This window comes from Pollachius pollachius, assembly GCF_949987615.1.
Source record: "Pollachius pollachius genome assembly, chromosome: 9".
NCBI classification, from domain to species: domain Eukaryota; kingdom Metazoa; phylum Chordata; class Actinopteri; order Gadiformes; family Gadidae; genus Pollachius; species Pollachius pollachius.
Window position 1 is genome coordinate 14,410,455 of NC_136942.1, and position 11,501 is coordinate 14,421,955.

Sequence of the window (11,501 nt, forward strand, 5' to 3'; positions counted from 1 at the left end):
TCCATGTTTGTTTGAATCGTGCTGGGAGATGGTTATAGTTAGAAATGGCCTCATGGAGCTGTAGAATCGTCAGTGTCTTTGTGTGAGTGTACATCCTGTGTATATAGTGCCGGACCGTATTAAGTTAAGAGTGGGCAGTGTGAAACTTAAATGGAATATTTAGTGAGCATTCAGTTCATCCCTTCAAAAGAAAAAAACGTCACTGATGAAACCAAGCCTCATAGTGTGTGGGAGTGAGGCTACAGCTTGGAGTGCAGGATCGATGCTGTTCGGGGGGGGAGCTGGAAGCCTGCTATTTATGGTGCATCTACAGTTCTCTGGATGTGAATCTGTCTTGTCTCTGTAGCAATGCAACATAAAATAGCCTTAATGTCCCTGATCTGCTGGATGCCATGATGCTGATCGTGTATACCTGTCGGTGTGATTGACCCAGAGAATTACATTAAAACGGAAGATTGTTCAAATAAATGATACCACTGGAATTTCCCACGTGCACATGCAGCAGTGGTGTCAATTACCGACCTGTGGAAAAGCCAAGGTACAGACACATTTTTGTGTTTTGCCGATTCTCCAGTATTAAATATTCTGCTCTGTTCTGTTATCTTTTTATTCATACTACAATAACTGTGAATTATTTTGAGTTACGTATGTCAAGCTTTGCACAACATACCGGAGTGATGTCCAATTCCTCTTGCCAGATAGCTCCAGGTTGTTCAGGTGGGTTGAGGGCTTGTGGGCCACAATTTTGAAACAGAGCCAGAGACGGTGGATGTCTTAGTTCTGTTGTAGAGTTCTTGTGTCACCAGCCTTGCTCCTTGGGATCGAAAGGGGACTTCTAATAATCGTCTGTTGTTTTTTAGAAGACTAAAGTCTGAGGTATTCATTCAATGCCTTTCTGTATTTATTATTCCATTCCCTTGTCGTTCTGTTTGAACACAATGTCGAGTCACTGTCTAGTCCCCGCTGATGTGTTTCCATTGTTCTTATTCACCCAGTGGCCATTTTTGTTTCTCAATACTAACTGGCTGGGGGAGCTGAAAGTGGAATCCTGCATTCAGTTCGTTCACCGAGCAGAAACAAGACGGAAGCAATGTGGCAACTGTAGGAGAAAAGGCCAATAGCACACGTCACATTAACAGTACAGAGAAGAAAAGGACAGATTTCGGTCCACACCCTATCATCAGCCACAGACTCTTAACAGGTCATTGGCCATTACCACACAGGTGGTCTGATGCCTTACAGATATGTTGTATCTGGAAGACAATATAGTTAGGATGTGTGAGTGCTTTGATATTAAAGTACTATTAATTATAAAGTTATTTGAGCATTATTCATATCAATATTATTAATAATATTATTATTAATATTATTGTTATGATCTTTTATATGTGCTGACGAAGTGGACCAGTATGAGGACAATATGGTCAGAAGGTCATTTGCCCTGTGTTCGTCTTCATCTGGTCATCTTCAGACACACTGGCAGAGGAGGACCATGGCAGAGTAGATTTATCTTCTGGAGTCTTACTAAAGTAATATTTGCTTGTAAGATTAACATTAACTGAGAGAACAAAATTTGTAAGGTGAACATAACAGGCTTCATTGTTACTTGGATACTGTAATCGCCACCTTATACCATGCAACAGTGTTATGGATTACAGTGAGGGACAGCAACATGTACAGATGATCTATTGGGAAGCTTCACAAGTAGATAAAAAAACATTGACCTCCAAAAATCGATGTTTATAAACGACCAAAGTTGAGCTATCATTTCATCCAATCCTCCATCAGTATAAGACACAGTTTCAAATGCAATGCAATGTAGAGGCCAGCCCAGATACTCCATGTTGAGATGCAGCAGGAATACAAAAAAATAAATAAAAGTGCTGGTCTTGTATCGCCTATATCTCCCAGCTGTGTCCCCAGGGAGCCACACCGCAGCCAATGTGACTTTGTCACACTGGGGTATAAATCTGAAGCACTGTTAACAGAATTGACCCTATCCCAGGAGTAATTGAGCTGTCACTGGTAAAGTCTGACCCTAGAATAACCCCCTTACACAACCAGCTCTGCAGGGGGGAGCCCTGTTTGTGGTAGATGATATCTGTCATCCTCACTGGGATGAAAGAAAGAATAGGGGTCATACTGTTAATACAGGAGAGGCTGTGTGTGTGTGTGTGTGTGTGTGTGTGTGTGTGTGTGTGTGTGTGCGTGCGTGCGTGCGTGCGTGCGTGCGTGCGTGTGTGTGTGTGTGTGTGTGTTTGAGTCAGTGTGTGCATGCTTGTGTGTGGGTCTTCTGACATGTAGTTCACTGCAGTTGCCCGACGTTTATAATAGGATACTTCCCCAACCATCACTCACAAGTGTGTGAGTGTGCTTTGAAGAAAATATAATTTTACAACCAAAAACCTTCAACCTTCAGTAGCATGAATCATTGTTTAATCGATCCTACTTTGAGTTACTGAAGAGGAGCACAATAAAGAGACATTTTGAGGAAACGGTTTTTGCAACTGAAGAAGGCTCGTCAGAAGCTTTGAGGAATGCATGGGAGGGGGGCGTTGTGGTCACGCGCTCACACTTCTCCAGCCTCGCACTTCCCGCGCTGCGCTGCGCCGTGCCGTGTGCTGTGTGCTGTTCATTTCACTCCCGCGTTGGACACAACCAACTGGCGACAGACGGGAGGACCCCTACTGCCTCGGACCGATTCTCTGAAAGCTAAACGATATATATGACCTGAATCTCCGAGGAACTTCAACTCTCGCGTGTTAATGGTAAGCGTCTGGACGCCGTGTCTTGGTTGTGCGTTTCTACGCACCTATTTCCTTTTGGCAATCCCACCAAATTCGCGGTCGATTCTGTTATTCAGGTGCAGTAGGTGTGATATTCAATAATATAGGGATGGTGAAACTTAAAGTAAAGTAGAAAAGAGCACTTTGCTGGAGTTGGTTGACGCTTACAATGCGCTCCGATCCAAAATAGCATCCCACCTTATAATGTGTTAACTAGCAATTGTTACGTTTCTAATTAGTTGATTTTACTATAGGTCACATAGGGTGTCTAGTAGCGATACGAAAATCTGATCTTTGACCCATTAAGATTGTATTTGTATTATTTCAACCACTTCATCAAACCTTTTGTTCCTGGCAAAGCATTTAGCATTTATTCATCTGAAGTCACGGGTCCTGGGTCGGATGAATCTCCTGTTTGCTCTCTGCAACGCTGTTCTCGCTCAGCTGTTCTGCAAGTGTGTGTGTGTGTGTGTGTGTGTGTGTGTGTGTGTGTGTGTGTGTGTGTGTGTGTGTGTGTGTGTGTGTGTGTGTGTGTGTGTGTGTGTGTGTGTGTGTGTGTGTGTGTGTGTGTGTGTGTGTGTGTGTGTGCGTGCGTGTGTGCGTGTGTGTGGGTGTGTGTGAGAGTGTGTGTGTGTGTGTGGTACGAACGTACGTGTGTGTATGTGGCTGCTTGTGTGTACGTGTGTGTGCGCGTGTGTGTACATAGGTAGGTATGTTTGTGTGTAAGAGAGAGAGAGAGATAGAGAGAGAAAGGGAGAGAAAGATAGATAAATAGATAGATCGATAGATAGTAGATGGATATAGGCAGACACAGACATATACAAATAGATTGACAGTATTCATCCTACTTAGCCAAGTTCAATCACAGAGAAGCGGTGTAATAGAATCATATCTTGCGCTGTCACGTTCCTCCATCACCTGTATCACCTGCATCCCAGCAGCTCTAGCCTCATCACTTACTTCCCGCACTAACTCTGTTTGTTGGCTGTATTTGCCACAGAGGCAATTTCCCTCCCGGCACTGTTCACAAATACCATTATCTCTATCACTTTAGCTTCTAGATATTTCATCCCGGCGGTGGCAAGAGCTCTGTGCACTGCATTCACGAGGTGCCAACCGGAGCGCCTCTGGTGTAATGTCTGTTGACGTCGTCTCTGCGGCTTTCACGGCTAGGGTTATGAGACGCCGTAAAAAACAAAAAACATGTTTCACTTTAACACTGGTACTCCAAAAATGGGCTAGGAGTGGAACAGAGAGAGAGAGGGGGGGGGGGTAAACTATATGGGTGAGGGGGAAAGGGAGACTGGTGAATTGTGTTCCTTTAATCCGTACTGTTGTCCTCTGTCTCTTGTCTCAAGAGGAAAGGGGAAGAAAGCAAAGGGGAGCTTAGGCTATATGGCCTGGGAGGCTCGCCCACAACCTGTTGTGGGGGGTGGCGAGGAGTCAGCCATGTCACGTGGAGGGGGGAGAGGGGGAGAGTGGTGAAGTAAATTTGACAATTTAATAGGTTTTGATTTGATTTGTCTGAGTGTCGAATATATAAGCTGCTTAGCCAAAGTTTCTTATTATTGGCAATCATCCATGCTTGTGTTTTCTGCCTTGGGTCTTTGTCTTCTCTCTCTCTCTCTCTCTCTTGCTCTCTTCTGCCCTCTGTCTTCCTCTCCTTAACTGGTCGTTTTCACAACAACAGAATCGTCTCTACTTTTGTTCATTATTCCATTGTTTTACACTCAAAGCAAAAGCGACTTTGGTTTGTTTTGCATTTTTTATGATAAATGGAACATCAAAACAGGTAATATGAATCAGCCAATAACACATAAACATCAGAGAGAGACAGAGAGAGAGAGAGGGATTGAGTGAGGCAGTGAGACAGAGAAAATGAATGGATACTTACCTTTGGCTTTGATGATGATAGCCAGGCTTTGGTGCCATTTTGAGGGATGCTGAGATGCCCGGGGATGTCATGTGATTACCCACCATCATTTCACTCTGTAGGGATAAATGGACAAGGGCATTTCTCCACAACCCATTTGGAAAATCCCATCTCTTGTTCCTCTTTTAAGCCCAATGGCAAAGAGGCTTTGGTGAATCCATTAAGGAAACTTCTATTCCTACCAAGCTGGAGTCAGCTGTAGTTATTTCAATCAAACTGCTACGGGGCTAAAAGACATACAGGTAATTACCTAGTCCCTGGCTATTAATGTGAAAGCTACATCAGGAGAGGAGAGCTCTTTGCTCAGTATCTGTTTCCAGGCTCCAGTACCACGGCATGCCTCTGTGTACCAAGCGCTGAAATATTTACGCAGCCCCAGTCCCCTAAATAAAATAAACGACAGTCGCAAAGTGTTTGAATTGACAAATGCAAGAGCACGTTGTTCGACTTTTAAGACTGCCTGGAAAAACACCGGTTGGGTGCGGCGGAGCGGCGGTGAGACACTATTCTAGTATCACTCAGAAAAAGATGCACTTAGGCAAAAACCACCTGCCCTCGTGGGATCAGCACCCGCTCCGAGACTTCAGGGCACTCGTCTTGTAACGGCCGAGTGGCCTGAGGACGTGAGCATGGGTGGCTGGTGATAGGGCGAGGCAGAACATTGCTCGCTCCCCTTCCAACATCTGTCTCCTCTCTTCTCGCCCGCCCGCTGCGGTTAGTGTGACGGTGCGGCGCCAGAGGAGATGGGAGGATGGAGTGCTCCTGGAAGACCGTGCTGCTGCTGGTGTGTGCGTCCCTGGGGGTCCAGTACACGGCCATCCGGACACTGAGCGACACCCTCCCCGGAGCCTGCCGGGGACCCTTCAACTGCCACGCCAGACAGCCCCGAGGTAATGAGCCACCGTGGCCTTAACACCGCCAGGGGGGAGGGGGTGAGTTCCCCCATGGGGCAGACCCATGGCTGGGATCGTATGCACTTTGTGTTATGTGAAGCGTTGAACGAGGAAGTGTTGCACAATCTATGTATGCAATTCTATGTTTGTGTATTTTTGAAAAGATATTTTCTGTAGAATTCAGGGCGTGAGGTTCACCACTTAGAATGAGAAAACGTGTTTTAGCAGTCAGAAACAAGAAATCAAAAAGCCTTAACTAAACCATATGGCATTTTTGAAGTGATTCCAGCGTTGAGGCACTGCATATAGATTGACCCGGAGAAGAGTAAATCACACACCATGAGGCTAGGGAATTCCCATTATAATCTGAAGTAGGAAGGATCTAGATCTGCAATATCTTTGATTTATTTGCCTATTATCTTCCAATTTATCTCCATTAAGCCGCTTCTACAGGGCTACCCTGGATCGCAGGCACAGAGCGTCTGTGGACAAAAATAACACCCCCGTTTGCAATCATCTCTTCATCAGTAGTAATTACACATTGGCAATCAGTGTTACATTTAGAGATTCACCATTTCATAATCCCCTAGGTAACCGCCATCAGACAAGCCACTTCCTCACGCAGGTTTACAATCTTAAATATTTAACCAGTATTGACTCTGTCGGGTTTGTTAATGTCTTTTCATCCTTAAGTAATGAGTTAGTTAGGCAATATTTTATATGTAAAACCTTTAAATCTCTGCCGTATTTTGTTAAATATTAATTTAATCATGGAACGTGGAAATCATCAAAGATGGCAAATCATTATGTACAGAAACTAACTCTCTACTGGAATGATGTGGAAAACATACTCTGTTGACGACTCTGCAATAAACACAATTGCAGGAGATTCTCACACATTTCTAGACGCAAAGGGATTTTATGATTGGTGCTGCAAAGGAAATATCAAAGTTAGAGTTGTATTGCACCATTGAGAAATACCCTGTGTATACACAATCACCATGCTGGAAAGGGTGAGATATACTATAGATCAAATCAAGGTGCAGTTTCCAAGTCTGTTTCTTCCAAACAGACAGCAAGGTCTGTACTTCTCGTTCAAAGCTTTATTTGTGGGCTCACGCAGGATATCCAAAACAACCACCACAGTCTTACTGTACATATTTAAATTCCCTTCTTTTCTGCGTATTAATCCTGCATGCTCTCCCATTGTTGTTCTCTTTAATTCATTACAAAACTCAGTATATCGAATCACATGACAAGGACGTGGCTATCAGTTACCCCTCACCATTACCTGTTAACATACAAAAAGGTTTAAACCGCTGATTCCTATTGGGTTAAGGTTGTTCAAATTAAGTCAATCACCAACCGCCAACACCCTCTCTCGGTTGAACAATTGACTGGGTGTGACAGCTGGGCAAGATTGGCCCGCCAGCCGTCGGTCCGAGGGGGATCTGTTGTTGGACTGTAAGACCAAAGCAGGGCAGTTTGATGCTAATACCAACCCCTCAGTTGCTCCGTTGATCTGTTGCTTTAAGAACCATAGGGTGTTAGAGACAGAAGTCTGGCAGGGAGGAGGCTGGGAACAGGATGAGGGTAAGTACACATACATTTTCTGATCAACTCCTTAAGAGTAGTGGAGGGATAGCGACCGATTGTTAGGTAGGGAGGGGGATTAACCTCTCCTGAAACATAATTACTGTCGGATCAACTAAACGTGGGGTTCTGAGAAAAGGATCTGGCAGGGAGGGGCTCGAGGGCTGGTTGAAGGTGTCATCAACTAACAGTGGGGGTAAGAGACAGAGCTCTGGCAGGGAGGGGGATGAAAACAGAACGAGGCGGAACCATATCCAACTACGGTGTATAGGGATGAATACATTCCTCAGCAACCCCTGTGGTTAGAATAAGGTCCTTATTGGAAGACACTAGGCCATTTATTTTCAAAATATCAGCAACAGAACCTTGTCTGCTCCTGGAAACATCGGTGAAGGTCCCCCCCGATGTCACATGTTTCGTTGAGAAATAGCAAAACAGATCAATGCCATGCCAAACGTCGGTTTATCCCCTCCCTTTGTATTATTTCCTGCCTCCTCTTTAGACTCAAGGTGGAAAGCCTTGTGTGAAGACACCTGGCTGCCCTCCGACTCGCCCCAGAAGCACATCCTCCTGTTTGCGACCACGCGCAGCGGCTCGTCCTTCACTGGCCAGCTCCTCAACCAGCACCCGGGGGTCTTCTACGTGTTCGAGCCCCTCTACCATGTCCAGCAGGCCTTCTCCAACACCAGCAGCAGACAGCGCCGGACGCTGGATCGCCGAGCGCTCCTGGGCGCCTACAGGGACCTGCTCCTGAACCTCTACACCTGCGACCTCCGCTTCATGGAGAACTACATCCGCCCCGAGCCACAGGAGCACGTCACCGGCGCCTTCTTCCGACGCAGCTCCAGCCACGCCCTCTGCACGCCCCCCGTGTGCCCGGCCAAGAGCGAGGCGGTGGCTGACGGGCTGCCGGACGAGACCTGGTGCCCCAAAGACTGCGGGGCGCTGAACCTCACCCTGGCCTCCGCGTCGTGCCTGTCCAAGGGTCACGTGGCCATCAAGACGGTCCGCGTCCCCGAGATCGCGGACCTGCGCACCTTGATCGAGGACCCCCGTCTGGACCTGAAGGTCATCCACCTGGTGCGAGACCCCCGGGCCATCCTGGCCTCCCGCATGATGGCGTTCTCGGATCAGTTCCGCGCCTGGAAGATATGGAACGCCACCCGGCGGCAGCCGCGCTACGTGGACCTGTCGCAGATCACAAGCACCTGCAAGGACATGGCGGCCTCCGTGGAGACGGGGCTGCGGAAGCCGGCCTGGCTGCGAGGGCGCTACCTGCTGGTGCGCTACGAGGACCTGGCCTTCAACCCCGAGGACAAGGCCTCGGAGATCTACAGGTTTGTGGGGCTGCAGAAGGACAGCAGGGTGTCGTCGTGGATCTCGCAGAACACAAACAGGGACGCGTGCTCTCCGTCCGAGTGGAACTTCAGATACTCCACCACCCGGGACTCCAGAGCCACGGCGGAGAGCTGGAGGCTTCGACTGGACTATGACATTGTGAAGACCTTGCAGAGTCTGTGTAGCGACACCCTGGCTCTGCTGGGTTATAAACAGGCTCACTCGTTAGCGCAGCTCAGAAATATGTCCTTTAGTTTAGTGGAAGCAAGAACCTTCCAACCTCCGCTATGAGATTGAAATTATATAAAAAATAATAATAATGTGGATACTTGCTGTTTTGGTTGCTCATGAGACATGCATATGGTTTAATATTTTAGGTCATGGTGGTAGCCATCAGTAGAGTCCTTAAAAACTGGTAGGGCCAGCTAGATGCCACTGCCATTAATAACATCTGGAAATCAGGTTGAAGGGCACTGTATTTGTTTAATATTTATATATTTGTTAAGTATTTGTTTGTTAACATGCCAACCTAGAGAACCTACAATAACTAAACCTACAGAAACACTGCAGCAATTTGCCTCCTCTCTTGTTGTTATTTTTCCGACCCTTTTTTGACTCTTATGTCAACTCCAACGGGAGATGAGGGCACTGATTTATTGTAGCGCTTGGCAAAGTGTAGTGCTTGGAAAATCCACTTTACGCATTTTTGGACTGTGCTATTACCTTATGTATTGTAGTTTACTACAGGTCTTGACCATGTCACTATTCAGATTGTGTATTTTCTAGATTTTCAAAATAAATTATTTACACGTTAATCTCTATCATAGAAGTGAACATTGGAGGCCAAAAACCCTCTTTTTCCTACTAGTTATCTTTCTTTGTTTGCATGCCACCTCAAGATGCCAGCGCATTTTGGAGTTCAGTCGCTCTCTTGAGAGAAACACTTGAAGTGGCCTCTGCAGAAAACTAATTTTAGCACCATTGCATCGCTATTGATTAAGGGTGATTTTCAGCCCATACAGCGGCCAGCGCCGCAACTCTCCAAAGCATGGAGCCCCCTGGGAACCGGGAACATCAATGCTTGGGCTGAAGCATTGCACAACAAAATGAGGAAATAAATATGTTCTTTGACTAGCCCTGACTGCTAACCTTAAAAAAATTGAATTGGCCTTCTGATAATGATTTTTCCAGCCCGTTCCACCCCCCAGACTTCCCACAGCTGGGCTATATCTGCTGACACTAGGGATATTGCGATGCGGCACGGGGGATTAAATCAACAATAGATCTACAGATCCCGCTGAATAGGAGGAGGATTTAAGATGTGAGGAGAAGAGAGGGGCTGTCTTACTTTGAACTTAATCTGCACGGCTCTACCGACCTCACATCAGGCAAGGCTTTACACACCCAGGGAGATGTTCTTCCTGCGCTGCTCCATCCCAGCCCTGACACCCAAAGCTGCGAAGGCCCTGAGTCAGCCATCAGCTGATTAGCCAGCTCTTCTCTCTACGTTCCATCCCGGCTGCGGCGTTCCGTCTCCATCCACCCTGCTGACGAGGGCCGGGCCGGACGGCGCTGGTATGAGTGGAACGGGGAAGGCAACATAGGCTAGTGGGTGAAGGGTTAAGGGTGGGGATGGGTGGGTAGATGATGATGAATGGATAATGGATATGAGGGCGTGTGTGTGTGTGTGTGTGTGTGTGTGTTTGCGCGTGTGTGCGTCTGTGACATGTTAAGAATGATGATGAGATGATAACCTTTCTCATACACAGAAATCATAACAATAACAAGTCAAGCACAGAACAATGGCAATGAATGCACAATGTTCCTTATTGACCTCCAGGCATCTACTCTGACCCTGTCTGATACCATTAGAGCTATCTCTGACATCCTGTAATCTTGTGCAAATCAAAAGCTTACTCATCCATTTCAGTTTGTACAGAGCACAAAAAGAGTTAAAAATATTCAAGTTACATTAATAAAGCTTTCACTCAACCAATTGTATAACTGTCTGCAAAGTAGTATGGATAATATTCAAAAGTATGTTCTGGTAGTTCGTAAAGATGACAAATCTAATTAACTGAAAAATAAAACATGCACCTTTTGAAAAACACCCAAGAGAGATGATCAAGCAGTGACCGCACATTCACATGCATATCAGTGCTTGCAACTGAATTGAATTCATTTTTGTAATACTTTATTATATGACTATATGGTTTTCTTTTTTTAGATGTTTGTTTGTGCATTTCTTATTTATCAACTGGTACTCAATGTAGTCCAAGAAAAACGCTGTGTGTACTTAAGATACACGATCAAAAAATAACTGAAGAGCGGTGAGTGCTCCTTGGGAGCTCGATATCCCCTTGTCTCCACACAGCTAACACTTACCATTTTTCAATTGCCACAACAGGAGCAGAGTATGGCATTTAGGGAGCGATTAGGCAGCGTTTAGGGCAGAGTGAAAGCCCTCTGAGCCTCAGCGTCTTTATTACTGGAGCCATATGGGCCCTGGGCAGGAATCAGCCTCTGTCACACTCATCACTCAAACACTGATATTTTCCTAAATGCACTCAGTACCCCGTACATGCACTCACACACACACACACACACACACACGCACAACCACGCACACACAACCTAATCATTGAGTTACACACACACATAAATATACACACCCAAACAAATAACCACACAAAAGCCTCCATGGCACTAGCAGTCCACCCCTCTACATCGAACTAATAGATTAGCATAGTTCATCAGTCATCTCTACCCTTTCCCAAATCTCTTTCTCCTCCCTCTACGTCCCTGTTGGCCACATATCGACATTTACACCTGAGACATATAAATATGAAACAATAAGATGCGGGCCATTTAGAATGGGATAAATGATGTGCATAGCATTCTGAAGTGGGAGAGTTTAAAGACTGCACTAGATAAATGTGCTGCCATTAAAATCAGCTA

The 11,501-nt window shown here is 46.0% G+C and overlaps 1 protein-coding gene across 2 annotated transcripts; it reads left to right on the top strand.

Moving 5' to 3' along the window:
* Positions 1-1,426: 1,426 nt before the first annotated feature.
* Positions 1,427-10,140, top strand: LOC307080751 (carbohydrate sulfotransferase 1). 2 transcript variants are annotated; one of them, XM_079743619.1, is made up of 3 exons: positions 1,427-2,768; positions 5,439-5,609; positions 7,708-10,140. In XM_079743619.1, exons 2-3 carry the CDS (start codon positions 5,471-5,473, stop codon positions 8,832-8,834), a joined length of 1,266 nt encoding a protein of 421 aa, XP_079599745.1. In that variant the 5' UTR covers positions 1,427-2,768; positions 5,439-5,470; the 3' UTR covers positions 8,835-10,140. The 2 variants fall into 2 exon arrangements, with proteins under 2 accessions (XP_079599745.1, XP_079599746.1); XM_079743620.1 differs by lacking the exon at positions 1,427-2,768 and having other exon boundaries at positions 4,379-5,609.
* The last annotated feature ends 1,361 nt before the right edge of the window (positions 10,141-11,501 follow it).

Coding starts and splice junctions, on each gene's coding strand:
- LOC307080751 (XM_079743619.1), top strand. CDS start 5,471: ATGGAGTGCTCCTGGAAGACCGTGCTGCTGCTGGTGTGTGCGTCCCTG. Junction 5,610..7,707: donor CCACGCCAGACAGCCCCGAG/GTAATGAGCCAC, acceptor CCTCCTCTTTAG/ACTCAAGGTGGAAAGCCTTG.